Source organism: Alosa alosa, chromosome 8 (genome assembly GCF_017589495.1).
Source record: "Alosa alosa isolate M-15738 ecotype Scorff River chromosome 8, AALO_Geno_1.1, whole genome shotgun sequence".
Lineage (NCBI taxonomy): Eukaryota > Metazoa > Chordata > Actinopteri > Clupeiformes > Clupeidae > Alosa > Alosa alosa.
In genome coordinates, this window is record NC_063196.1 from 26052510 (window position 1) to 26079991 (window position 27482).

The following is a 27482-nucleotide window of genomic DNA, read 5'->3' on the forward strand; positions in this document are numbered from 1 at the left end:
GGGCGAGTCCATTCGCTCGGGATCATGGTTTAAATTATGTCATGTATTATTACAAGTAGGCCTACAACAACAATTGAAAACACTAAAATAATTCATTTTAAGTAGTACATTTACCGTATTGGATAACGATGCCAGTTATGGTTTTTGACCAGCGCAGATCTCCGTCACATCACAGAAGCGTCTTGGGAAATGCTGAATATACTGTCCCTGGATCTGTGGTAGAATCGAATGCCCTTCCATTGAATCGTGCTAGACTGTACTAGACGAGCGAAAACAGACTCCATTTTGTAATTCGGGCTTTAAGGAAGGCTGCTTATTTCGGGTAGGTATTTAGGCCGCGTATTTCCCCCATCAAAATTAACATTAACGTTAATGGCTGGAGAGGTAAGAATTGCAGATCGGTGTCCTAATGTCAGTCGACATAATGCTGAATGTTTGTATGTACCATATGTTCGTATCTCTACATGAATTTAGGCTGTGGATAAAATCGATGCATCGTGTTCAAATTTAGGGCTAAGGTTTCTCGGCTAGCTAGCAGGCCAGAATTGGTTGTTTTGTTGCATGACGTTAATATGTGTTATTATATTCATTGATGGCTAGACAGAATGTGCAGGATGCGTTAACCCTCATAAAGACTATGATGCTCTGCCCGATTTCCAAGTCGATGGTATTAGGAAATAGGTCAAATCGGTAAACGTTAGCAAGCCACCAGGTGGCTAACTTGGAACTGTTTGTTTTACAATGTTAGCTTACGTTACGTATGTTTTGATATCGCAGGATTCGATAGTGCATTTTGCATTTGAGCTAGAACTAGCATTCTTCTTTGATCACAATTTCTGAAAACTAAAACGCATTGTGACCATGGTCTTATTCCTATAGGGGCACTCACCAAGGACTGCTGAGAAAATGAACGGGTGTCGCATCTTTATTGGACGCCTGAATCCCTCTGCCAGGGAAAAAGATGTCGAACGCTTCTTCAAAGGATATGGCAGAATCCGTGACATTGATCTGAAACGTGGATTCGGTTTTGTGGTAAGTGAAGATGTGATGTATATATTACTGCTTATGTACTCATTCCAGTTAAGTTTTTGGGCTGCATTTAATAGCAATTGAAGACATTTCGACACCGGAAGTGTTTATTTATTAATATTTGCTTGCTTGCTTGACTTTTGCTTGACCCTCCTCCAATGTGGGCTGCAATTATCTCACGATCCACTACAAACAATCTCACTGCCTAAAATACTGTATTATAAGGTTACCCTAATATCCTGAGATCATTGTTCCACAGGAGTTTGATGACCCAAGAGATGCTGAAGATGCTGTTTATGAACTTGATGGCAAAGAACTATGTAATGAAAGGTGAGCCCCTAACAAGAGTAATTTCCTGATGCACTGATTTAGGGCAGTTCCCCTAATTGCCTCATTCACACTGCCAGTAATCACTCCACGTTTTGCATCAAATTGCCCAGCTGCCTCGTGCCCATGGCCAAACCGTGGGTGTGCATGGGCAGTATGTATGATGCATGAATTTAAACTGTATATTTGAATTTTACTGATTTGAAGAAAGTGGCTTTGCTCTTTGTATCAAAATACTTTAATGGTGCATATTTTTGTAGTGTAAAAACACTGCAAAATACTCTTGGTGAATCATCTATGTGATATTAAGAGACCCTTGTAAAGAGTCCCTGTAAAACACACCCACATATTCAGTACACCCCTGCTCTCACACCAACTCACTCAACCATATGGTAACTTGCTCACCCACACTTAAAGGTTTGCCTGTTTTTGCAAGAACTTTGAGGAAAAGTCAGTGTAGTGTTGGGATCATTTTTGAATTTGAACAGATATAAAAGCGTACGTGTCTGAGTGAGAGTTGGCAATCCTGCGTTCAACAAATTTGAATGCACCTCTGATGATCTACAAGGCAACTTTCTGAACAGTTTGGACAACATCCCAGAGTATTGTTGTTTCAACATGTTCCCACTGAAATTGGGCAACAATTTGTTTCTGGAGAACTTCTGCATAATCACCAGAGGGGTGGCTCATGATGAGAATCAGAACACATGGAACCAGTTATGTTGATTCCCAGCAACATTTCCCAAAAAGTTCACCTTAAGCCCACATTCCAATGCTCTCAATAGGTTCAAGGGTTAGTTTAGATCACTCAACAAGTTCAGTTGTGAGCTTTTGCACACATTTAGGCTAGGTTGACTGGTTGCAGATTTGTGGCATGTCTTGTGTGCAGAGAAAAGCAGTTGCTCTCAAACACTGCCGACTTCATTAACAGAGTCAATACTCTGGTGAAGGAATGGATAAAAATAGACAGATGGAAGGTTTGCAAAGTGATTTCAGACTCCCTTGAAGTATTTTTAGTACTTTCAAAGTACAAAAATAAAGTATTCTATTTTGATACACGGCAAGGCTACTGCACGTTCTAGTTTATATTGACACACTTAAAATCTGAAAATACATGTTGATGCATTTTTGCTCATCCCCTGACCCTGGATAAATCCTTTACCCATCCCTGACTCTCTCATGCCATATGGCTGAATAATGTTGTGTTTCCTTTCAGGGTGACTATTGAGCATGCTCGTGTGCGCCTGCGAGGGGGGCGAGGAAGAGGTGGCGGTGGTGCCAGTGGTGGTGGTGGTGGCCGCTTCCCAGCCCGCTACGGCCGAGGCTCCCAGGACAGTCGTAGGTAAGGACATAGCTCAGTACTAGTCTGTACATGCACCCAGAAATCCCGACAGTTATAGCTGGACGTTGCTTCGGATAAAAGTGCAAAAAAACTAAATGGAAAGAGTCATGGATGCGCTAGAATATCTACCTCAGTTGATAGACAAAGCAACCATTAGTTCTTTTCTTGTTCTGCAGTCGGAACCCCCCTCCTATGCGCACCGAGAACCGGCTCATTGTGGAGAACCTGTCTTCAAGAGTCAGTTGGCAGGTGAGTTCTCCCGCAACAAAGTAGCCACTTCAAAATGTATGTTATGATCACTCTGTGTTGCTGATATGGCAGAATGAAATGGTACAAAGTTTTAAGACGAGAAAGACCACAATATCATCAAAGCAAAAGCTCAAATTGTAAAGTGATCTAAATAAAGTAGACACCTGATGGCCAGACTTGGGCCAGTTGCTACAGTGGCGCATAGGCTGTTTATTAACCAACAATCCCACACATAGCCTCTTCTATAACTGCCCTCATGTTAACTAGCATTCAGCCAGTGTTATTAGATTGAGATTGGAAAGAAAAAAATCAACTTAGTGACTATTTGTCTCTGTTTTAACCAATTGTTCACCCCTTTATTTGCCAGCTTGACTGTTGTGTCGTATGGAAGAGCTCGCTTATGGTGGAGTAAACCCCTTCAGGGTCCCTCTGTGTGGGTTGTGCCAGTCGTGCCAGGCAGTGTGCCCCACTCCTAGTTGCCTCCTGCTGGTCGTATGAGCGCTCGCTTTGGGGAGCCCCACACTCTCGCTCTCGAGCCCCGCTGGCTGCCACCTCCAATGTGCCATCCCATCCCCTCGCCCGCCTGCCCCCTCCGCCGCCTCCCAGCGGAGAGAGAGAGAGAGAGAGAGAGGGAGCGAGAGAGAGCGAGCGAAAGAGCGAGAGAGAGAGGGGTGGAAGGCTGGGGGTGCCTGCTGGCGCTGCCGAGCCGAGCCGAGCCGTGCCGTGCCGTGCCATGTCGCCCCAGAGCAGAGCGAGCGAGACACAAAGCAGATGTGGCAAAGAGAGAGAGGGGAGAGCGCAAACAGAACGGGTCGCTTGCTGGTGTGTTGATCGAGGCGTGTCGGTAATTTGAGAGGCTTCGATCGATATCTACCTACCTTACCACCAACTCCCTCAACCTCCCACCCATCCCCCTTCACCTACCTACCCCTACAACCAACCCCCACCCCACCCCACCCACCCCCCTACATCCCCCTTCGCTGGTGGTACCACAAAAACCCTGAGTGAGTCCCCTCCAGGTGGCCGGCGCTAGCCTCTGCGGTGTGATGTTATGGTCTAGGAGAGACCCAGTGGCCCTGTCCGAAGGGCTCCCAGGTATTAGTTTACTCTCTTCACCCCTGTTCACTCTGCACTGACGGGGGGCAACGAGGGCAGGGCCCAGAAAGGTGCCCTCTGCCCTCCTGTCCAATTAGTTGCAGGGGCTCTGTACAGTACAGCAGGCTGCTCCAATCAGATCTTCTGCTGCTCTCTGTAAAATTGTGTACACTGAGGGGTGAGAGGGGGTCCAAAACATTTTTTTTTTTAAACTGAAAATTTTTTAGACTTTTTTTTTTTACTGATTTGAATCAGACTCATAGTTCCATTCCATTTTAGCTACAATTTCCTCTAAGGTAGCAGTTGTCTTCTGTCTTCCATTAGAAGCATCGTGTTATCTTGTCATTTTTTTCACTGGCTTGGAGCCACTGTAACAATGTAAGTGCAAGCTATGACAAAATTACTCAATTTCAGCTCATTTTGGGTTGGACACTGGCTTTTGATTTTTTTTTTTCCCTAATTATTGGACCCCTTCTCTTCACCCATCTTTGGTTAGTCTTTGTAGAAGTACTTTCGTACCTAACCAAATCTTTCTCTCCTTTTGTTAATACTTGGCACATGACCTGGAGTAGCGTAGCTATGCTGATGACTGACTAACGGTCTTGTATGTGTGTAGGATTTGAAGGACTTCATGAGGCAAGCTGGAGAAGTGACATTTGCTGATGCCCACCGGCCCAAACTCAACGAAGGGTAAATTCCTTTGTTGGATTCACACCACACTTGCGTGTCAGTTTTACCAATACCTGTGTTTGTTGCTCTAAAATAGTTGGGCAAGATGGCCTGTTATGGCCAATTATACACCAATATTTTTTAACAATTGATCTTAAACAGTACTACTTCATTATAGCATTTGATGTGCTTATAACTAATAAGCTGTTGATAACTAAACATAAGATGTGTAATCTTATTTTTGCAATAATTGATAATAACAATATTGCTAGTTGCTATTGCTAATTGCTAAAAATTATGTGCTAAGCACATTTCTTGGTAAACTTTTAGCATGCATATTGCTAAATATCTGCTAGATATTGCTGTATGTAAATTATACTTTCTTCAGGGAGGGTATTTGAAGTCCTGACATGTATGGGTATCTTTTCCACAGCGTTGTTGAGTTTGCCTCTTCCAGTGATCTGAAGAATGCCCTGGACAAATTGTCTGGGAAAGAGATCAATGGGAGGAAAATCCGTCTCATTGAGGCCAACAAAAAGAGGTAGGTTGATCATCATACCATCTTCAGATCTGTTAGTCAGGAATAGTGGAGTGCTCAGAGTCATATAATGTTGACGAATGGCTCTGAAAGGGTTTTGCAGAGAGGCGGTGTGATTTGGAAAATTCTATAGATCTCACTCCCCACTCTCCTCTTTCTCTTCTGTCCGTTTTCCCGTCCCGCAGGTCCAGGTCGTTCGCCTGAGCGTTCAAGGGCTCGCTGGACGCCTCTGCCCCGGTCCCGGGCTCTCCCGTCCAGCTCGGGAGCTCCACTGGCAGGAAGTCCTTCCAGGGCTCAGGGCCACGCGCTCGGCCAGCGCCTCCCCGGCCCGGCCCAAGGAGTCCAAGCGTCCGGCGCGGGCCGAGTCCGGCTCCCCGCCGACCCCCGCCGTGCAGGTCTCCCGTCTCCCGGCCGCCTCCCCTCGCTCCCGCTCCCGCTCGCACTCCCGTTCCCTCTCCCCGTCCTCCGACAGTCGCCACTGAGGACCACCTCCACGCATACACTCACAGACACACGTGTGCGCTCAAACACACTCTCTCTCACACACACACACACACACACACACACACACACACACACACACTTGATATCAGCCAAACTGGCTCCTCCAGCTGGGTGTTTTCTCATGAACAGCCATTTGCTCGTGCCCCCCCCCCCCCATATATCAGTAATTTTCCAGTGGTCAGGTGGAACCATGTTTGGATATGTGTACGTTTCCTTTAACTGCAAAAAAAAACCCACAACCACTCAGAGACAGGTAGTCTTTTACTTTGCCCAATCTGTTTTGTTTTTAAATAAGTGCACACCCCAGGGATTTCATTTTTACACTAACGAAGCAACGTGACTGTGAAATTGTTTGGAGGCTCATTCAGAGGTAAACGACTACCATTGGTGTGATAACTGTTCTCCACCAGAGTTCTCCAGTCTCGTGGACTCCTCATACTGTAGGCATTGGCACAAAAGTGAACTTCGATCTACGAAAGGTTCAGTTGTTCTGATTTGGGTCTTATGTGGTGAGTTTTTTTTTTTTTTTTTTTTGCCCTCATTTTTACTTTTCTTTAAAAACATTTTTATTTGTAATGATTGATGGAATATAGGAGAATAATTTCAACTGGTGTTAAAGTGTTGTGTATGGAACAACTACAAAGTATTGTTTGATTTTTATACGTCTGTGTGGAAAATGTATTCAGTCCGACATGATTTTCGATTTGTCCTCTTAAAAGCGTATAATGGAGTCACTTACTACTTTCTAAATTTGCTTGAATTAATTTGCTGATTTTGTTTTTTTGTTTTTTAATAAAAGAGTGGTTTGCTGGTGTTCATTCCCATAGAGTATAGATGGTGGCTCATATAGTCTTTGGGTAATGTCTTTGTGCGGAGTGGGTGCTGGTCGAATGCGGGGTCAGCAGGTTCGCCGCCAGGGTCTTTCCTCAGTCATAGCGTGAGGATGCCCACGCACAGAGCCTAAAGGGCCTTGGCTTTTCATTGGCCGCTGCTGGTCTCCTTGGTTCCTAGCGGTGACAGGACGGCTACAGAACATCAGACTTTGTTGGTGTGTTCGTTTGTTTGTTTGTTTCTTGTTGTTTGCTCTGCCATCCTCTGTTCATCCGGCCAGCCTCACTCAGGTTTGGGATGTTTAGTTCAGTTTATTAACTGAGCTGATATTGTACATAATTTTCTGTATCTCTGGTATTTCACAATAAAATAAAAGACTTCAGTTATGACAACAGACTCCTATTCCTTCCTTCCTTTCTTAGTTCCTCATAAAAGAATGGTTAGAACAGCTAGTAAACACACTGAAACAATGCATGCTTAAACAATGTTTAAAATAAAGGTTGCAATATGGTGCAACAATATATATACACATTATAAACAGTAATTTAAGAAAAACAAAAAATGTCATTTCCAGTCAGTTCGATGTTGATGTCTAGAAACTAAAGCCCGACTGATAAATCGGACAGTAGCTCTTTGCCCATCTATCTATTTATAACGGCCGATAAATAGCCTACATTTTAATTAAATAACATTAAAGGAAAGCCAAATATGCAGAGACCAAATTCCTTGTACTTGGGTATACTTGGCCTGAGATGGATTACTGCACGGGCCTACCGGGTCCAGGCACAAGGGGTCAGGGGGCCCTGAAGCCTAAGCCTTTGCATAGAATCGTTGCCTCAATATCAACAAATCAGGATGTAGGCTATGAATCTGATTGAATTTAGTATTGGCCATCCCCAAAATGCACCAGAATACAGGAAATCACATCAAACAAGTTAAACATTTTCTGGGGGAGGACCCCCCCTCCCACATATACGACAATAAGTGGGGGGCCCTTAATACATTTGGGCCCAGGGGCAGTGGCGTAACTATAGGTGCAGCAAGTGCAGTCGCACCAGGGCCCGTGACCTCCCGGGGCCCGTCGCTACCCCCGCAATGCAATTGCTGGAAAATTCTATACAGGTCCTTTCTGACTACCGGCGTGCCTTCGACCAGGCCAAGGCTACAGAGCAGACGCTCGCAAATAAATGGGGGGTTCAGAGTACATTTGAAAATGTTAGAGCACGGAGAGTGAAGCGTCACTTTGATAGCCTAGAAATCTAGACGCACCCTAGCGGCGGGAAATTAATTTGCTCAGCCTGTACATTTCAATGATATAGGATGGCCCGCCAGGCTATCACTTTGACGAACTATCGGAAGATGAGCGCTTAACCGATGCAGAGAGATACTTCAAAGTGCAGGTATTTAATGCAACTCTGGACATCATAATCAGTCAGCTCTCCCAAAGATTTGCAAGTATGCGGGAAACTTGTCATGTGTTTAAGTCTTTACGTCCTATGACCCTTCAACTCGCAGGTGATGAACTGCTTGAAAAGGCAAGACGTTTGTCAGACCATTATAGCAGGGACATTGCACCGACATTCCCAACACAACTCCTCTCATTCAGGTCTTGCTTTAAAGCAGAGATTTCACAGAAGTCATCTATTTTTCAACTGGCCTAAATGCTGGTGGTAGATTATGACAGGTGAACATCCACATTCGGGGAAGTGTGCACTGCTCTCATGTTGTTTCTGACATTGCCTGTGACTTTGGCAACAGCTGAGTTTCCAAACTCAAACTTATTAAGACCTACCTAAGGAGCAGCATGGGGCAGGAGAGGCTCAGTGGGTTAGCTATCCTGTCCATTGAAAATACGAGAGCCAGAGCATTAAATATTGGGAACATCGTTGACGATTTTGAACAACGAAAGGATGGCCTTCTTCTATCAGAGCTAATTCATCCTAGGCCACAGTATATCGGTATCAAGGGCGTAGGTTGGTCTCAGCTTTGGTAGGGACACATTCATAACTCCTGTTGTCATGATACCAACATTATTTTATTTGATTTGGTTTGTGTGGATTGTGAGATCATTCACATCAGTGGTAATCATAGAATTTGATTGACCCTCCACACACACACACACACATACTCATATTTTGGAATTCATATAAACTATACATTTATATTGATAATTATTTATAGTATTTTATGATCTACATGATTACTAATAGCTAAACATATTTAGTAATTTGATTACATCATATTGATATTTAAATTATTAGGCTACACTTGTCTATATCACATTTGGTGTGTAAATCTAATTGAGTGCCTGTCACTTTAAGAGGAACGTGAATGCTGAAAAATAGTTTCGCAAGTGCAAGGATATGTGGATTCAATTCAGCATGTTTGCTATGTCATTAGATAAAATAAATGTTTTAAAAAAACTAACAAGTCAAAGAAAATCTTTCTGGGATGAGATCATAGAAGAGATAAGTGTCTCGCAATGTTCATTTATGAGTAGGCCTATGGAAATGCACCAGTTTATCCTTTATTTCTTTGCATTGTGCAGGCTACATTCACAAATACATTAGCCTACATAAACAGAATATAGGAACAGGAAAATGTCTCGGATCCATTGTTTATTGCGACTGCAAGATTGGTAGCCCAATTAGCCTAACAGTCAGTGATGGTGACTTATAGCCTATGTGAGTCCGTGCGGCACACCCTTATTCAACATGACTTTGGTTGAAAGATTACAGAAGCTAGCTTAGCCGTTATGTGGTTTGTCCAGCAGAGGGCGCAGCTTCTCAATGCAAGACAGGTTTGGCTTTCTTCCACTTCCCATAGTATACCAGTATTAGCAATTGACTCAGTAGAATTAAACATAATAATTTATGAAAGCTATATAAGCTAACTTGTGTGAGTTAACATTCATTCAAACACCCACTGACCCCCAGGTTTTAGTCTTCATTTTTTTGCATTTCAGCAAAAAAAGTAAGGGAGTAAGTAAGTAAGTGCATGTAAGGGAGTGCATGGTTTACAATGGCCTTTTAAAGTTAAAGTTACAGATGGTGGTTGATAAATGTGTTTGCATAAAGGCATTAAGCTGTGCATATCTTGAAAGTAGGGGGCAGCCGTGGCTTACTGGTTAGTGCTTCGGACTTGTAACCGGAGGGTTGCCGGACCAGTAGGCGCGGCTGAAGTGCCCTTGAGCAAGGCACCTGACCCCTCACTGCGGCTGTTGTTGCAGGCAGCTCACTGCGCCGGGATTAGTGTGTGCTTCACCTCACTGTGTGCTAATTCACGGATCAAAAGAGTATATATACTATACTAAATTGTTGCAATGATGTGAGGTTATCAAAGACCTGTCGATATTACATAATTATGTCATAGTTTACTGCATAAGAGCCTTTCATTAGGTTATCTTATTTAAACTGATTATGTCTTGCCTTCATCTAGGGTGACCAGACGTCCTCTTTTACCCGGACATGTCCTCTTTTTGAAACCTAAAAATGTGTCCGGGCGGAATTTCAAAGTCGTCCGGGATTTTGTTTATTCTAGCCTCAAACGTGTTTACATCGAATTTGCATTGCTCTCTCTTTGTCACGCCCTCCCCCTACAGTTCGCTTTGCATTGAGTGGAAAGTGTAGGGTGTTAAGCCTGACCTTAGCTACCGTCATTGGTCGATAGTAATCTCAAACATTTAATTGGTCAGTCAGTCACCTCAATAGCGCAAACTTCCTTGTTTAGTGTAAATTCACTGACGAATTAAAACGTAAATTTCCATGTTTTTGTCTCGGTCGATATCAACATGAAGCTGAGTGCCTGACCTGCAAAGCAGGCACTTACATGTCGGTCGCAAATAAAGGTGCCAACGACCGACCTACAGGTAGGCTACACAATATTCACCAAAGCATCGAACGGCAGCGAGGGGTGAGAGCTCATCAGCTAAAGTGACAGAGTTTTTCGACCTTAACATTACGTCTCCAAAAACATTTTGATGGCACATCAACTCATAACCATAGACTGTAAAAAATATAACATGACGAACACTGCCATTGTCTGAGCCGCCTTCTCTGGACGATTGCCAACCTAGCAATTTTCTAGCTTTGGGTAAGAAACTGCACTTTGGTTATCCCTTTTAAACTGCCTTTAAGGGATAGCCTGCACACTGACAACAGCGGATGTCAATAATCCTCTATCTAGGCTACTGTAGCCTATATGCAGGTGAATTAAATATGTTGGCATAACATAAGGGATAGATGTAGGCCTATTTCTTTACAAAAAAAAATATCTAATAATAATGGATTGAAAAGAGGTAGGCCTAATAATAGACCAGTCCAGACATTATTGAATAGATACAAGAAAATGGACAACATATCCACATCAGTACCCATCAACACAACCGTTTTCAAAGATCAGGATTATTAAGCTCTAAAACAGATTGTTCAAAATTATAGAGCTAGGCTACTGTAAAAGATTCAGTTTGTATTTTCAGAAACACCTTGGATCAAATATAGAGATATGCAACATTAAAGATGGGTTGCCATCCAAATATATCTTGCGCGTATAGAGCTCACTTTTATTGTAATTATTGTTTTTGTACATTGAAAACTTTCAAGTGTTCAAAATAGTCGTTTGAGGCAGTGTTTTTCTGTTAGCGTTGGGCCGGCCAATCAAGCTCATTATCATACATAGTCACCATGTCTGTTGACATGTGGAGATGTTTACACTGTTAAAAAAGAATGTCGGCCAATATATCGATTATCGCTTTTTGAAATCCTCAAATATCGAAATAAAAATTGGTCTTTAAAATCCCATAACGGTCAAGCTCTACTAGAAACATGATCTTCGGTGATGCAGGATTTAGGGGTCGTCACGGATGAAAAATCCAGTAGACTTGCATTCTTGCTGGCACCAGGAGTGACGAATGTGAACATGGTCCCCCAAAGGCATCTCTCAGTCCAGCAATGTGCCACAGTGATCACAGGGCAGGGCTTACATCAGTCATAGAAACGTCACTGTGGCCACTCGCACTTTTCAGCTCCTTCAGTAGGGCTTTCCACCCCAATGTACACATCCTTCACTAAAAAGCAAAATAATAAAAGTAGTCAATTACACTCAACATTCAAATGCTTCAAACATTCATTAAAAGTGATAATTAAATGGTTAAATTGGGGTGTTACAGTTTGTTTCCAGCGATCGATTGTTTAGTTTTATTATTTATTTTCAATAGTTCCTTACAGGTGAATATGTCAGTGACTTAAAAGTGGAGAGACAAACTTGGCCCAGATGAACCAGCGTTTATGTCATTCATGTTAGTAAAGGGTCCTCTCAAACCTGACTCTTCATGAGCTTCATCTTGCTCTGGGGAACATAAATTGGATAATTTCCACGGTAGCACTCACCTTGTTTGGATGCCACAAACCTCTGGTGGCATCTGAATATCAAGATGAACACGAGTGCCTCTGTCACCTGGAAGACGATGTAGACAACTGGGAATAAGTACAGTGGACCAATACTGTCTGGGGGGAAGGCCACCTTAAGTATAGTGGAGCATAGCTGGATGTTCTGACAACCCGTCTCCATGGCAATAGTCCTTCTGCATCTGTGAGAAAAATATAGAATGTAAGCTACACAAGCAATTATTCTAGAGGTCGTTGGTTATAAGATGGCTGTGACAGCTTGCTTTTTGTAATGTTAATGGATTGTTTATGGTTCTGCTAGGGTTTGAAAAAAAGGACTTACACGTTTTTATGTAAACATCTTTTAAATACATATTTTAGTGAATGGGCTCTTGAAATGGATGTTTTGTTTGTTAATTGACAAAATTAGCTCATAGTAATTGTATGGATTAAGTTTGGAGTGGACTGACGATACACAGGCCTGAAGAGTTCTTGGAGAGGGGAGAAAGCCTATAGCTATTGGAAAACACAAAACTCAAAGCATCTTTTATTTCAAATATGGATTGTCATATGTAGTGACTACTTACGAAGAATTTAGCCTGAAGATGGCAGATAGAATGTAGCCAAATGTGTAGCCAATCAGTGGCATCAGTGCTGCTGTAATCATCAGTCGAGACGAAGCCACGGCCAGCGCTGTGCTTCCCACTGTTATGCCAGCGAGGATGCCAATGGACACACTGGCCACCAGCATTATGCTCAGCCCCACCTGCCCCAACACAAAAGAATGATTTGATCCGAATCAGAATTCCGAGAGTGTTGCAGTATCACACCCCACACACACCTCACCATGAGTATGTTTTGTCAGCAGTGGATGGTTGAAAGAGAAAAGACAGGAACAAGTTAAGAACACTAATTCACTTGAACTTTCTGTGTCTAGGTTATGCCATACACTGTCAAAATTCTTTGTGGCAGATGATTTCCGGTTCTCAGTATGTGTCGTAACATAAGGGCATCACCGGAACACATGTTTGGACTGCTTAGTTTAGCTAACATCCAACATTGCATCTTCATCAGAGACCATGCCATAACATAATGTTGCTACTGTGACATGGATCTTAATAACAAATAATAAATAAGACTGTTTCATGCAGCCATGACATGCAGACAGCAGATATTTTGTCATGAAATACTAGGGAAAGCACAGGTGTGTGACTAAGGACCAATGTAAGCCTCTAATGCCTGTTCACAAAAAAAATGGCAAAAAAGAGAAGTAAGCAAACAAAAAGCATGTTGGGCAAGCTCTCTAGCCAGTGTCAAGTACAATGCAGTGATGGTGCAGGAGTCTACTGCGCAGGCAGGAGTTGAGCAGGATCCATGCATGCACCCCATGCTGTTCCTAACCAAGGATGATGGGAGGATGGTGGGTTGACAGCGGCATAAGTGAGTTGACATGAGAGTGACGCTGTATAGGCAGGGCCAATTTGATCACACTCCTCCCAAACTTCTGTTTAGAAGTGACAGTGGTAATCCCTACTATTTCTTGTCAGACTGGTTGCTGTGGAAAAAGGTTTGGCCAGGCGTCTCACCTTTGTTATGAGTTTGGAGTACTGTGGCACGCGGTGGTTGAGGTACACGCCGATGGCACAGGGCAGGAGGGTCATGACGAGGGCGATGGTGATGCCCGTGTAGGGCACGGCGCTCTCCAGACCGGTGATGCCCTGGCAGTACAGGAAGAGCAGCAGTGGCATCATGCCCAGGGCAAGCAGCGTGGAGCAGGCAGTCATGACAATACTGCAGCAGACACAGCAACAAACACAGGCATGGTGACACACAGACACAGACACAACACACAAGCATGGTGATACATACACACAGAGAGACACAACACACAACACAAGCATTGTGACACATACACAGACAGACACAACACACAGGCATTGTGACACATACACAGGGAGACACAACACACAACACAAGCATGGTGATACATACACACAGAGGTACACAACACAGGCATTGTGACATACACAGAGAGACACGACACACCAAAAAGGCATTGTAACACATACACAGAGAGACACAACACGGAAAGTTTTATGGGGAGTCGTTACTTAGTTACAGCCGTTGAAACTTCTCTGCACAGAGGGGCTGGGACATGATGATGCCAGTAATGATAGACGGCGGCATGGGATGAGTAAAAGAGCAAAACTGACTTGTCTAGTTAAAAATAGCAATTATTTTGGTTTGAATATTGTTTACATGATCACATGAGATAGACAATGATATGCCCTTGTATACAATGTATTCTAGTTAACAATAGTTTGTAGTAGTTAGTAGTTAAGCCCTACCCTAGTTCAACTTAAAAAGAGCACTGATCAAATGCTACAGGAGAGGACGGGTGGAGAGAGAAGGTAGTGCGTAATTTCTCAGAAATAATGACCAATCTGTACATCTGCTTTTAAATTGGCATTTTATAATTCAATGGTGTTCTACAACTGTGACATACATGATGGCCCAGGAGAAGATTATTTTATAATTCAATGGTGTTCTACAACTGTGACATACATGATGGCCCAGGAGAAGATTATTGTGCAAGTCCAGTCAGTGCTGTGCACTCCCTCTGCGCTCCCTTTCTCTGCCAGATATTTAACCATTTGCCAACAGTGTGATATTTCTAGGGGTGGGGGGGTGCATGTGTGTGTGTGTGTGTGTGTATCTGTGTGTGTGTGTGTGTGTGTGTGTGTCTGTGTGTGTGTGTGTGTGTGTGTGTGTGTGTGTATGTGTGTGTGTGTGTGTGTGTGTGTGTGTGTGTGTGTGTGTGTGCACTTGTAGGCCTACAGCATAGGCTACATACTGCCAACAGCACAGCCATTAGAATCCCATCAGCCCATATTAGTGTTTACACCACTAAGGCCTAGTCCACACGTACCAAACTGATCTTTTTTTCCTCCGTCTTCCCTGGAACCGTATCAAGAATATTTGCGTCCAAACGGATCCATCTCAACACGACTCAACACGTTACTTCATATCCCAGGCCTATAGGTGGCACTGTTTCTTTACAGTAATTGACCAAAACTTTCGCGCTGTAGGCTTTACAAACAGACAGAATAGCTACGACGAAATGGCTAGTGCAAGGAAACCAGAATTGTTTGTGTGGACTGATGGTCAACTGTCAACTGTAAAACTAATAAACTTCATTTTTACGGTTTGTGAAGGGTGCAGTCCCGTCCTTTATTTGGCTAATGCAGGTAGGCCACAAATAATCTCCTTTACTTTCTTTGGTTGTAGGATAGTCCGCGATTCACATTAGTTTTGGCTATCACCGCAATTAGGCTACTAAACACAAGGCCTACCCAAGTTCTAGGCTATTCCGTCACCACATTTATAATATTGTTATAAAACCTTTGTTAGTAACAGTCAATACTTTTGCCTGCATAAAATCGTGCATTCGCATTCAGTGCGCTGACTTGGCGATGACATCATCGATACCTAAGTAGGATGTGCGGTTTCGCGTCGTGTTGAGATGGATCCGTTTGGACGCAAATATTCTTGATACGGTTCCAGGGAAGACGGAGGAAAAAAAGATCGGTTTGGTACGTGTGGACTAGGCCTAAAGCTACGTGGGCAAATGTGTCTCAGACCCCCTCAGCAAGTGGTTTGAGTGATCAGATGACAATGCATCTTGGTGACTCTTTACCATTAGATAACAATAGATTAGAACTGACTACTTCTGTTCGGATCACCCAAGACACATTGTTGTTTAAATATGTAAACGGGATCTTAACGGTTCATTATGGCCCATATCACACCTGTACTGACCTGTGGTCTGAGTAAGCAGATTGCCAGTTGGCAGCTCCAAATGTGAGTTTACAACACAAGATGGGCTTTGCCTCTGTTGTCATATCTGGCTCTGATACCAGTGATCAGTTATTCAGACAGTGAGCTGTTGATAAAACTGCTTGTTTTATCACATAATGATAGCAAAGGACAGTGAGTTTTTATTATGTCCAATCTGGCGTAGATGCAATACAATGATACTTGTCAAATGTGTATGTCCTGTTGCTCAAGTGGGTCATGGGTTGGACTCCGGAGAGCATTGGACACTTGGTTGGTTCCCTTAATACATAGGTTCTCAAAGTGCGGCCCGCGGGAACATTTCTGGCGGCCCGCAATAACATCTGATAACATCTGAACCTGGTCATTAAAATGATACAAATGGGATTTTTTTTCCAGGTTTGTTTTTTTTCTTTTTCTCCCCCTGCCCCTTTGGTGGCCCTCAGTTAATGTAATCTCTTACTCTCTCTTTCTGTGTATGTGTGTGTGTGTGTGTGTGGGGGGGGGGTATAGGTGTGTTGTGTGCTGTAAGTCTGGATATGCAACTCTTGCTTTACGCTTTACTGCAGATAAGGTCAAGGAAAGTCAAGGACTGTTTGGGAAAGCTAATAGGCCAAGGGCATCTGTTATGAATGCAACAGTATTTAGTCACTGATAAGATCCACTTAAAAAAGGACACTACAACGTCCCCCACTCATTCTCATCAGATATGACTTATACTGTGTTCTTCAGTGTCCAGTTGGCAGTACAGGGGAACCTGTAGATTTAAGTAGTAAGCTGAAAGTGGTTTTAACTACTTGAATCATTATGCAGCAGTGAATGTAGCTGAGCTATCTCAAGCTGTTGTCCAATACTGCCAGTTGGTTCTCAGTTAAAGCGGTCATTGACCTATCAGTAAGCAGGCTAATATCTAGTCTGATATGTACGGTCAGCCAATTATTATTTATTGCACAGTGTAACAGCAGGGAGGTCATTCACCTCACAAAAATATGCATTCAAATTTCTCTATACCTTCCTACACTACGAACACTTTTTTTTAAAATTCTCTCTTCTGCATCCTTTGTAAACATCTGTCCATGTGTACTTTATTTGTACATCTATTCATTCATTTACATGTTAAAATTTTAAAATCAATGTTTAGGTCAGATTGAGTTTGTTGTTATTGTTGCTACGTGGGTGCAGGAAGTTTCTTTAGGGTTTTGTTCTTCGACTGCATACAGACATATGCAACTAGTATGTCTAACAACTTCCACTCCACTTGAGTTTACTGTTCGCATATAGTTTGCACAATGTATAGCATAGTCTTACAGTTATCGCTCATTGAGAGTGTCGTGTTTGTGTCATGTCTTGTTAAAATAATATCTTTTATATGTCTTAATAAAATTCAAACTCACTCAAAGTGAGAAAAAACACTTGAGAAAAGTATTACTCAGTATTACTCAAACAGTATTAATCAATGCAGCAGTTTTGTTGACATAGGTACTTGAGATTGTGGCTTATACTTCAAGGAGCACTTGCACCATGACACTTGTCAACCCTTCCTGAACTATTGTTTTAGATAAAAGTGTGTTAAATGAACAGATGTACAGTAAATATACTACTGCCTTGTCATGTACAATAGACCACATACACATGCACACACAGAATAGATCTTTGTGACGCACATAAAAAAGATCTTTGTGTGTTGACATATGTATGTATGTATGTATGTATGTACAGTATATGTAGTGCATGTATGTATGTTGTGTATGTATGTATGTATGTGTGTATATATGTATGTACAGTATGTATGTAGGCCTATAGTGCACGTATAGTGCATGTATGTGTATGTACGTAGGTGCAAGTGGATTTGAAAGTAGACTCTTGCTTTTCTAGACAATGCCAGTACTAGGGTGGGCCAAGCTGTTAAGGTCATCCTAACACAGATATATCTGTTGACGCTGGTACTGAGCCACAGAAAAGGTGTTACGCACTGTTCTGAATTTCTCAGCCGATCCCCAGTTAAAGGGGTTATTGACCTAAAGGTTGGTAAGCAGACTAATAAATCTGTGGTGTGATAAGTGCTATTAATCAATTATTTTCAGTGGGCTTTTTTATCAGCAAGGAGGTCATTCACCTCATGGAAATATACTGCATTCAAATATGCCTTAACATGTCAAATATCTTCTTGACTTTGCTCAAGTTTACATTTGTTCGTCCTTTCATACAGTTTGATTTGAGTTTGTTGCTGTTACCACTGACTGCTGCCCAGGTGTTGCAGCATATAGCCGTAGCCATAAAGTTTAAACATGGGGGAGACCAAATCACTCCACCCCCATCCATATAGACCCTTACAAGAGAGTTCCATTCTCAGCATCATAGTTGGCCCCACAAGACTTCCTTTTTAACATTCCATATGTTATCTTAAAGGTGCGATTTGTAGGATTGTTACCGAACGTTCTGCAGGCCAAAATCAAAACACTGGTGAACATTCTCAAGACTACCAGACGCGAGCCTCTTCTGGGTTGCCAGATGTAATGAAGACTTAACTTGCAGGTTAGTTGACCTGCAGCTGCTTTAACGTTTCTCCAACCATGACCCAGCTACACATTACGGAAACAGTGAAAACAAAAAATACCTCTCTAACCAACGTAACATATTTAGCGGAAGTTAGCGATGCAGAGGAAGTAGATTGGGGCCCAAATAGAATGTTCAAGCATTGTTTTTGTTTTTATTGTTGAAAGGGTCTATACCCAGAGGCGGCTTTATTACTTGAGTAAAAGTACAGATACCCTTTGCTAAATTTGACTCAAGTACAAGTAAAAGTACAACAGTCAGATGTCTACTTAAGTAAAAGTACTAAAGTACTTGTTTTTAAAAGTACTTGAGTATCAAGAGTACAAGAGTAGCCTACATTTTCTAAATATTGCATTACTAATGCCACAGTGCTTACATTTACAGAAACGTCCTACATGGAGTTATGAAAAATGTTAATGTTAATACCTTGAAGAATGTAAAAGGAATTGAAAGTAAAATTCATCCAAAAATATTCAAAAATAAAATTCAAAAATAATTCAGTGGAAATGCATGGATTCAGTTGCTTCCGTAGCAGCAACTGGAATCCATGCATTTTCACAGAATTATTTTTGGAATCTGATCCCCTATCATACCTGTTCGTTTGTACTACTCGCTCGACTTATCGTGACTAAATTCAAGATGGCGTCAAACAGTAAAATTCCTTAAGGTACTGTCTGTATAAATCGTCTTGTAAATAAACTACCATTGCTTTTTCAAAGTTCTCTATGTCTCGTTTTAAATGTCAAGGCCCTCGGAAGTCTACCAATGAAGTATGGAGCTACTTCGAGCCTCGTAAATGGTGTAAAACAGTGATTTATTTGCATGGCTAGGCCGATGCCCGAGGCACCACAACGAAACACTGTTGGTAGCATTGGCTAACTAGCGCCAGATTTCTAAGTGCAGGGGACAAGCCGAGGTGAGCTATGAGACATACATTCACACTCGTTATCATGTTTCAGCACATTTTAGGTCAAAATCACACCGGAATTATCCTTTAACTTGTTCAGCAAATTGAAATAGTCTGGCGAGGTGGAGCCACAGGTTGGCACATTCCCAGGATGGACCTGCTGCGTCTTCATCCATTTTTTCGTCCATGGTTTCATCTCTTATCTAAATCTGACCATAGGGTTGACTTTGGCGGAAAGCTGAAGGTGATTGCTGATAGGCTATCCCAATCAGTGGCGCTTGCACAATCCAATCACGTTTGAGAGGGAAACAACAAATTGAGGGTTTCCGAGATTTTTCTTTTTTCCTTTTTTTAGAAGAAGTAACGGGTACTCACGGTTATGGGTAGAAATGTAGTGGAGTTAAGAGTACAATATTTGCTCCTCAAATGTACTTGAGTAAAGTCATGAGTACCCCCCAAAAATGATTGATCGAGTAAATGATCGAGTAAAGTACAGATCCCTCAAAATTGTACTGTACTCAAGAAAACGTACTCCGTTACTGTCCGGCTCTGCATAAACCACACACTGCCTACCTGAAAACATGTACTGGCATGCGATGGGCATCACCATAGATTATCTGAGAATAAAATCTGTCTATCAGATTTTGTGTTGGTTGATCAGATTTCGTGTTGGTTTTCCTCAGAAAGAAACACCCAAGACCACCTGTAAATAAGAGTGTGTGTGTGTGTGTGTGTGTGCATGTAACAACGTGTGTGAGTAGCTTAATGAGTTTGCTCATACGGTTTTTCTTTGACTAATAAAACAGTCCATGCCATGAATACAAACTTGTATGTTAGTTTTGATGCAGAGCATGGAGGCATCTTAAAAAGCCACATATGTCACAGGTCATGTGAGATTTGTCAACTCCTATACGTAACTAGCCAGCAGCCCATCGTGTAAATTTAGGATCTGTTAATGTTCCCATCAATTGTTGTTGGGACATTTAATGATGTAAGAGCAATAGTCACACTTAATTTACATGCAAGGTTGTTGAAAACTGGTAAAACAGGGTTGTTCTTTCTCTGGCTTGAATAGGATTTAATTCTTTATCATAACTAACCCACACCATTTACAGCTGTCTGTGGGCGTCGGCATTGGCAAAACACAAAATCAGATATGATTAAACCATGCTCTGAATGCATTCCTAGTCCACAGAGGCACAAAAGATGTACTATCAGTGCACCCTACCATTCTTCAAACATGCCCTCAAAACTCACCTCTTCAAACTCACCTGTCCTGTTAACTGACTCCCCCAACTTTAACCTCTCATTGCCCTGCCCTCTAGTTTTGCCTTCCGCTTTGTCCATACCTGTGTATTTCCTGCTTTGTCCTTGTACCTGTGTATTTTCTGTGTATTTTCTGTTTATGTAACTTTGTTCCTGTACCTTGTGTGTTTGTTTGTAACTTATGTATCTTTGTGAAATTGTGTAACATCGTTGAGTGTCTTGAAAAGTGCTAGTAACACTTTACAATAAGGGTACACAATTTAGCATTAGTTAAGTATTAGTTAAGCATTAACACACTTAATTCATCACTGTTAAGTATTTTTCAACATTACTTAAGGATTAACAAATGTGCTTTTCCTCATTAGAGTCTTATTTAGTAGGTGTTATCAGTGTGTTTTCCTTTGTTATATATGACGAATTCCTAATGTGTACATGAACTCATGATGAATTCATAAGGTACAAGCATTAAACTAACTCATAATCCCTAATGTTTACATACTGAACACATGATGAATTCATGATGAACTAGAGATTATGTTAATTTTACTTTCGGTAAATACCTCACTTATTTCATTGGCACTTCAGGGTTATTCAGACTTCATATAGGCCTACTGTTTGCCAACTGGTAGACAGACGTGTGTGCAATGGTTAAATCTCTTCAGGCACCTCTTGGTAAGCTCTTTTCCAGAGTTATGTTGAAAACAGTATTTGTTAATGCTTAACTAATGCTTAACTAATGCTAAATTGTGTACCCTTATTGTAAAATGTTACTGGCTATTGTAACAATGTATGTCTTTATTATGGGGGAAGGGACATTTTAAGCAAAGTTTGTAGTAGTTCATAGTAACATGTCCCCCTGAACAAGACAACTGATTATTGTCTTGTTGCCAATCGTATCATAAACAGCCACAAATTTTGCGTTGTTGGTGATGGTTGTTTTTGATGTTAATTAGGCTTGGCTGTTGAATAGTCGCTGTGGGAAATCCCCTGCCTATAGTACAAAGACTTTAACACCTCTCCTGTATATATCTGAAATAACATCAACTAATAACTAACTCTTAACTAATTATTCCATTAATTGAATAAACTACAGAATGTCCACATATACTGTAGGTACCTGAGGTTCATGTCACCCTGCAGAGCCAGTGCCAGGATGTTGGAGAGGTTGCCCCCGGGAGAGCATCCACATATAAGCACCGTCACCGCCTCCATGGGGTTCATCTGGAGCAACTTGGCCAGGCCAAACGCCGTCAGCGGCATGATGCCGTACTGGGCCGCCAGGGCGATGGCCACTCCTTTGGGCCGACGCATGTGTCCTTTGATCTTTTCCAGCTCCATGGTGCAGCCAAGAGACACCATTGTGATGAAGAGGATGACGACGATGACAATGCTGATGATCTTGTCGGCCGCTTCGGAAATAGGCCGCTGGAATGCTATGGAGTTGTTGTTGGGGGCTGTGATGTTGAGGAGGTCATCAGCGTTCAGAAGATTGAACCCGCCATAGAGGGAGTCTGTGTGATTTATGCTGTGCCCCATCTTGGAAAATGGTCTACTTTCCCTTTCAGCTACATTAAGAACATAAGGGAATCAAGAGAGACATATTTGTATATCATATAGTAATAGATCATACATCAGAAGTAAACCTCATTGGGCCCAATCATCCGCTTCTCATATCACTGCTAGAAGATGATACACAACTTTATCTATCCTTCCAGCCTGATGTTGCCACAGTCTCAGCACGGATCTCGAACTGTCTCTCTGGTATATCTGCTTGGATGAAAAAACATCACCTTCAGCTAAACCTCTCTAAGACTGATCTACTGGTCTTCCCAGCCAAACAAAACATACATCACATCAACATTACAACTGACACCCTCTCTCTTGCACCTACCAAGTTGGCAAGAAACTTAGGCGTCATGATTGATGACCAACTAACCTTCACGGACCATGTTGCCTCTGTCGCCCGGTCGTGTCGGTTCTCACTATTCAAGGACAATCAGACCGTGCCCAGAGCTGTATATATACTCTGACCGTACCTAAACCAACACGCCACTCAGCTCCTAGTAGCCTACAGACCATGGTTATATCATGCTTTGACTAGGCCTACTGCAACGTATATGCCCTCCTCATAGGCCTTCCAGCTTGTGTGGTAAAACCGCTTCAAGAACAGCGGCCCGAAGACATCTCGCAAGAATCGTGAAACATTACCTTGACAGTAGATATAGCTCTTTAGAGATAGTTTTTCACCTCCACAACAAAAGCATTTTCATTGTGTACAGAGGGGACAAGCCACGAAAAGTAGGCTATTTACAATAAGTAAAGTAAAGTTTAAGTAACTGCTAAAAACAGCACTCACCGACGCACTTATTCTTACTGTACTCTAATGTTTTTTGAAACTGTCCTAAAATTGTGAGAATTGTTCTAAAACTTACTGTTTACCATGTTGTTAGTCGCTTTGGTTAAAAAGCGTCAGCCAAATGTAATGTAATGTAATGTAATGTAATGTACAATGACTAGTAAAATATAAATATATTGCGACTCTAGAGGAAACTCTGCAGTCGCCAGAACCTGCATAGCATACCTTTAACTTTACTTAGTTTAGCTTTCTACAACCTATGACTAACACATGTTAATTTCTCCAATGTAACTTGCTCTATACCAGACCTAATGAAAAATGTAAAGCATTTCCACATAGCAGTCACATACTCTGAAAATGAACATTATTAGTTTTACAGTTGAATTGAACTGAATTTTCCATAGTCTGCTTATCTCATGCGACTGCTATTGGAATGTTTTTGTCTTTTCTTTGCAAATTAATGCGAAGCCTCTGCACCGTCACAGCACCATCGACTGGTCTGGCTTATGCACTAGAGCGCTTTCTGTCAATTTCACCTCTTTGTGTCAATTTACTCGTGTCGGTACAAGGTGTGAAAGCGGTAAGAAAAAATATACCCGTCGGTTTTGTGTGGACGTGGCCTTACTTAAAGCTGCAGTTGGCAAGTCTGACAGATTGAGGGACTTAGCCAAAATGTTTAATGTTTACAACTCTCATGCCCCTCCCCCACTACCACCGAGCACCCGCTCACTGAGTTTGTGCTCGTCAGTGCACAAGTTTCAGTTTCAGTGAATAGATCAAAATAATCTTGCCAACTGCAGCTTTAAGTGCTCTCATAAAAGCTTATGTTACCCCTCAGCCGCTGCGCTCCTCCAAAGAACATTGTCTGGCACTGCTGCCCCCACTCCCACGGCAAAATAGTATTTTTTCATCTGTGGTCCCCCGATGGTGGAACGATCTGCTAAGCTCCATCAGAGCAGGGGCGTCCCTTTCTATCTTTAAAAAACTAATTTCCTAGCTTTTACCTAAAAGAACAAAAATGTACCCCAACCGTACCCCTATTTTTGAGAGTGTAGCACTTCTGACAACCTCACACACCTACTGTAATATGCACTTAATGCATATAATTGTAACTGTAATTCCATGCTAAGGTCTCCTCTGCACCTTAGTTGTAAGGGCTTTGGATAAAAAGCATCTGCTAAATGAATAAATGTGATGTGATGTTATCATAGAAAAACTGACATTTAAGGTGATGAGAATATCTTATAAGATTTCCTATAGGAAATTCCTTATAAGCAAAAGACAATAAGCCCTTGCCGATGTGGTGAACACAAAGAAAAATTAAAAAAGCACAAAAAACATCTATCAGACAAAAAATTTATTTGTTTATCTTGATTTGTTTTTTGTTACTTTTTTAGCATGTAGAAGGGTGGCGGTAGTGTAGTGGCTATAATACATACATACATACATACATACATACATACATACATAAAGTAAAATAAAATAAAATGTAGAGCAAAGCAAAACAGCAGGTTTATAGATGGTGTAAATTGGTCATAGTGCAAGTAGAATATAAACTGTTCAATGTTAAGAAACAAGTCCAAAATTGCTTAAAAGCCTAAATTAGTATTGAGAAATAACAAAATGCCCTGAGAGTGAGAGTGAAAAAGTGAAAAAACAATAAAAGCCTGCAGGTATGGTTACCATATAATTTAACAACATAAAAAAAGCTGTCTGTCCTACCTCTGCATTTACGATTCTGTCAACTCGACTTCCTGGGAAACAAGTTTGTCAGAGATGTCATTGACTGACTGACTGATTCTCTCTCTCTCTCTCTCTCTCTCTCTCTCTCTCTATGTTTCTCTCTCTCATTCTTTGAAGAAACTACACAACTCGACAGATTGGCATCTTTAAGCAACATCCTGTCGAGACTTGTATCCAGACTTATTGGGTCTACTTAGATAAACGCCCAGTCAACTGCTATCATGAGCTGAAATAGTTGTAAGGACATATTGATAGATCTGGGGTACAAGTGTACTCACAACAGCTTGATTTCATCATTTGGTTGATAACAAGGTCACTGACCAGAACCTGCAGAGTAGACCCATTTTGAGTAGACATTTTTTCTAAATAATGCTCTGAACACCTGGTCACAAAATGTGCAAAATACAGTGAGCATGTGCATATGACACCGTAAGAACATCTGTCTTACTGCCTACTCATGTAGGCACCTGATCTGTGGCTACTAATTACCTGTAAACTATAAAACTACAACAGATTTCATAAGCTCTCATTCTTACTGTCTACCCACCAACTCAGTCAACCCTATAGACTTGAAAAGAATGGAGCATTGTTAAGTAAACAGCTAGCTGTGTGTGATCAAAGCTATCATCAACTCAACCATAGCCTTATACGTGTTGATTGACTTCCTTTACCAAAACAATTGGATAGTCAAACTGTAATAACTAAACTGCACAATGACACTTTTTTTCAACAGTCTGTGAAAAAACACAATAGTGATGGTTCTATGTTTTCCACAGGTCCACAGATTCTGCCACCTACTCAAGAAAACCACATCCTTCACAACAAGTCTGCAGTACTGAAAATCATGGTTTGTACAGGAGCAGTTCACGCAACAATGTGCACCTTTATCCATCTGCAAACCTTTCAGTGGTCTGTTCTTGAAAAGCAGAGTTGTCTCTTTCATTGTCATTCAAAATCTCATTGTTCACCCCTTGATCCAAATGTGTTTCAAATGTCTGAAGTATTCAGTTAACAGGTTTAAGCTAATTAAGACTCCCAACTATGTGTGATGGCAAAGTCCTTCAGTCCTATATTGCCTCTGGTGCAAGCCATGACCACAACAATTTTTCAACAAGTTTGTTTGTTTGCTCTTTTTTGTATTTGGAAGCAGTCATGACAGAACAGTCAATGAAACTGAATTGAAAATGAAAAGATTACCTGTGCTGGAGTAATCCTTACACTTCTTTGCTGCAGAATTTCGTACTGAATTGCACCGGTACGTCCCAAGTTATATACACGCTCAAAGGCTAATAATTATGGGAATCATAAATACTGACAGATTGCTTCAACACACTGAACTATGTACTGTCGGATAGATGTCTGAGCTTTACATGTTATCACGGATGTCTGAACATGTGATCCCTCTTCATGCTCCAACTGTCAAAGACAGACGAACAAATGTTGCTAAACTGATGTGCTTTGTATATATCATCAGATCATACACAGTTATGGTTATGGTTATATGGTTATGGGATTTGGCAGACGCCTTTGTCAGTTTATTGTATAGATTACATGTGAGTAAACACCAAACCATGGGGGAACTTTGCAATAGGATCCAAAGTGAGTCAGAGAGATGTTTGAAACTAGTCACTGTGAAAAAGTCATATACTAGACCACAACATATTAGACCACATAAGATAACACATCTTTTGGTTCCTCTCTCACAGTTACAAACATGGGGGTATTTTAGGTTAGCTGAGGGGTATATGTGTTTTTGGCCCCCACCGTCGACTTCAAGGCAGCGCTCCCTGAAAGGCGCTAGGGTTATAAGGCATCAAGCAAAATTAGGTTTTGCCACTGTGTTGGTTTCCCACTGAGTTTCTGAAAATGCATTAACTTCTGAAGAATATTGCTGATATATCATCTGTGCCAGTGGTGCAGTTTGTTTCTCAAGTCAATTTGTTGGCTGCTTAATAAGCTCCCCATTTTGGCCAATAAGTCCTGAATGCCACTCAGTAGCATACAAGATGATTGTAATCACCTCAGTCTCAGTTTCACAGCCCTAAAGCATAAACGCCATCTAGTGTTGAGAGAGATGTCACACCTGATCTTGTGAGTTGTTGTAAGTGACTCTGGATGAAAGCCTCTGCGAGCTGAATACATCCAATGTAAATGTCATCTTGATAAGCTATCAATCTTTGTAATTTACAGTTTTTCTCAATTGCTTAGATGCCCTTAATGAAACTTGGATCCACTTGATCTTGATCTTCACCTTCTTAGCAGAGCAGAAGTCATCTCTTTCAAATCGTTTAACAGAGTTCTCATACAAAGACTCCATACTCCTCTGGAGTAACTCTGTGAAACAAATAGAAAACATGTATTCAGCTAATATATAGATATTGCTTGCAAACTACAGTTTTCTCTCATTGCTAAAACACTAAAATGACATGCACAATTATTTAAACTGACACAGAGAGCAAAACCTCTCTTCTCAAGTAACAAATTCTAACATGTTCTGCTTCACACACATTTTGCCATTCAAAATGCCACTTTTTACTGTAAATGCACTGAACACGGTTCACTGTAAGACACAACAATCTGACCTAAAGGCACATGTTTGCCGTTTCAAAACACTGACATTCAAAATGACACTACATGAACTAATTGGCTTATATTTGTGCATATGTTGCACTGACTTGTTTGGTGAAAAAAAAAAAAAAATGTTTAAACAGCATGTGTGTATCTGTAAATATTTCTGTGCATGTGAACAATCTGAAGAATTTTCTACAATTTGAACTATTTTAGTATTATGGCAAAGCATACTAAAGATGAGAGTGCATGCTTTTCATTATGCCCAACAGTACTGTAGTTGG

The 27482-nt window shown here is 41.5% G+C and overlaps 2 protein-coding genes across 5 annotated transcripts; one reads left to right on the plus strand and one right to left on the minus strand.

Annotated features, from left to right (window-relative positions):
* Positions 1-47: 47 nt before the first annotated feature.
* Positions 48-27020, plus strand: srsf5b (serine and arginine rich splicing factor 5b). Of its 3 annotated transcripts, none has more exons than XM_048250260.1 (9): positions 48-384; positions 880-1032; positions 1289-1359; positions 2573-2698; positions 2875-2947; positions 4659-4732; positions 5145-5252; positions 25407-25477; positions 26839-27020. In XM_048250260.1, exons 1-9 carry the CDS (start codon positions 373-375, stop codon positions 27003-27005), a joined length of 855 nt encoding a protein of 284 aa, XP_048106217.1. In that variant the 5' UTR covers positions 48-372; the 3' UTR covers positions 27006-27020. The 3 variants fall into 3 exon arrangements, with proteins under 3 accessions (XP_048106217.1, XP_048106218.1, XP_048106219.1); XM_048250261.1 differs by having other exon boundaries at positions 48-322; XM_048250262.1 differs by lacking the exons at positions 4659-4732; positions 5145-5252; positions 25407-25477; positions 26839-27020 and adding an exon at positions 3315-3872 and having other exon boundaries at positions 56-384.
* slc10a1 (solute carrier family 10 member 1) lies at positions 11086-25851 on the minus strand. Of its 2 annotated transcripts, none has more exons than XM_048250259.1 (6): positions 25828-25851; positions 21649-22096; positions 13555-13759; positions 12556-12734; positions 11972-12171; positions 11086-11649 (listed from the first exon to the last, which is right to left on the minus strand). In XM_048250259.1, the coding sequence occupies exons 2-6, from the start codon at positions 22065-22067 to the stop codon at positions 11582-11584; spliced, it is 1071 nt and encodes a 356-aa protein (XP_048106216.1). In that variant the 5' UTR covers positions 22068-22096; positions 25828-25851; the 3' UTR covers positions 11086-11581. The 2 variants fall into 2 exon arrangements, with proteins under 2 accessions (XP_048106216.1, XP_048106215.1); XM_048250258.1 differs by lacking the exon at positions 25828-25851 and adding an exon at positions 24610-24995.
* Positions 27021-27482: the final 462 nt, after the last annotated feature.

Coding starts and splice junctions, on each gene's coding strand:
- srsf5b (XM_048250260.1), top strand. Junction 5,253..25,406: donor ATTGAGGCCAACAAAAAGAG/GTAGGTTGATCA, acceptor TGTTTTCCACAG/GTCCACAGATTCTGCCACCT. Junction 25,478..26,838: donor CTGCAGTACTGAAAATCATG/GTTTGTACAGGA, acceptor TCAATTGCTTAG/ATGCCCTTAATGAAACTTGG.
- slc10a1 (XM_048250259.1), bottom strand. CDS start 22,067: ATGGGGCACAGCATAAATCACACAGACTCCCTCTATGGCGGGTTCAAT. Junction 12,735..13,554: donor ACTCCAAACTCATAACAAAG/GTGAGACGCCTG, acceptor GTGTTGGGGCAG/GTGGGGCTGAGCATAATGCT. Junction 11,650..11,971: donor GTTTGTGGCATCCAAACAAG/GTGAGTGCTACC, acceptor TTTGCTTTTTAG/TGAAGGATGTGTACATTGGG.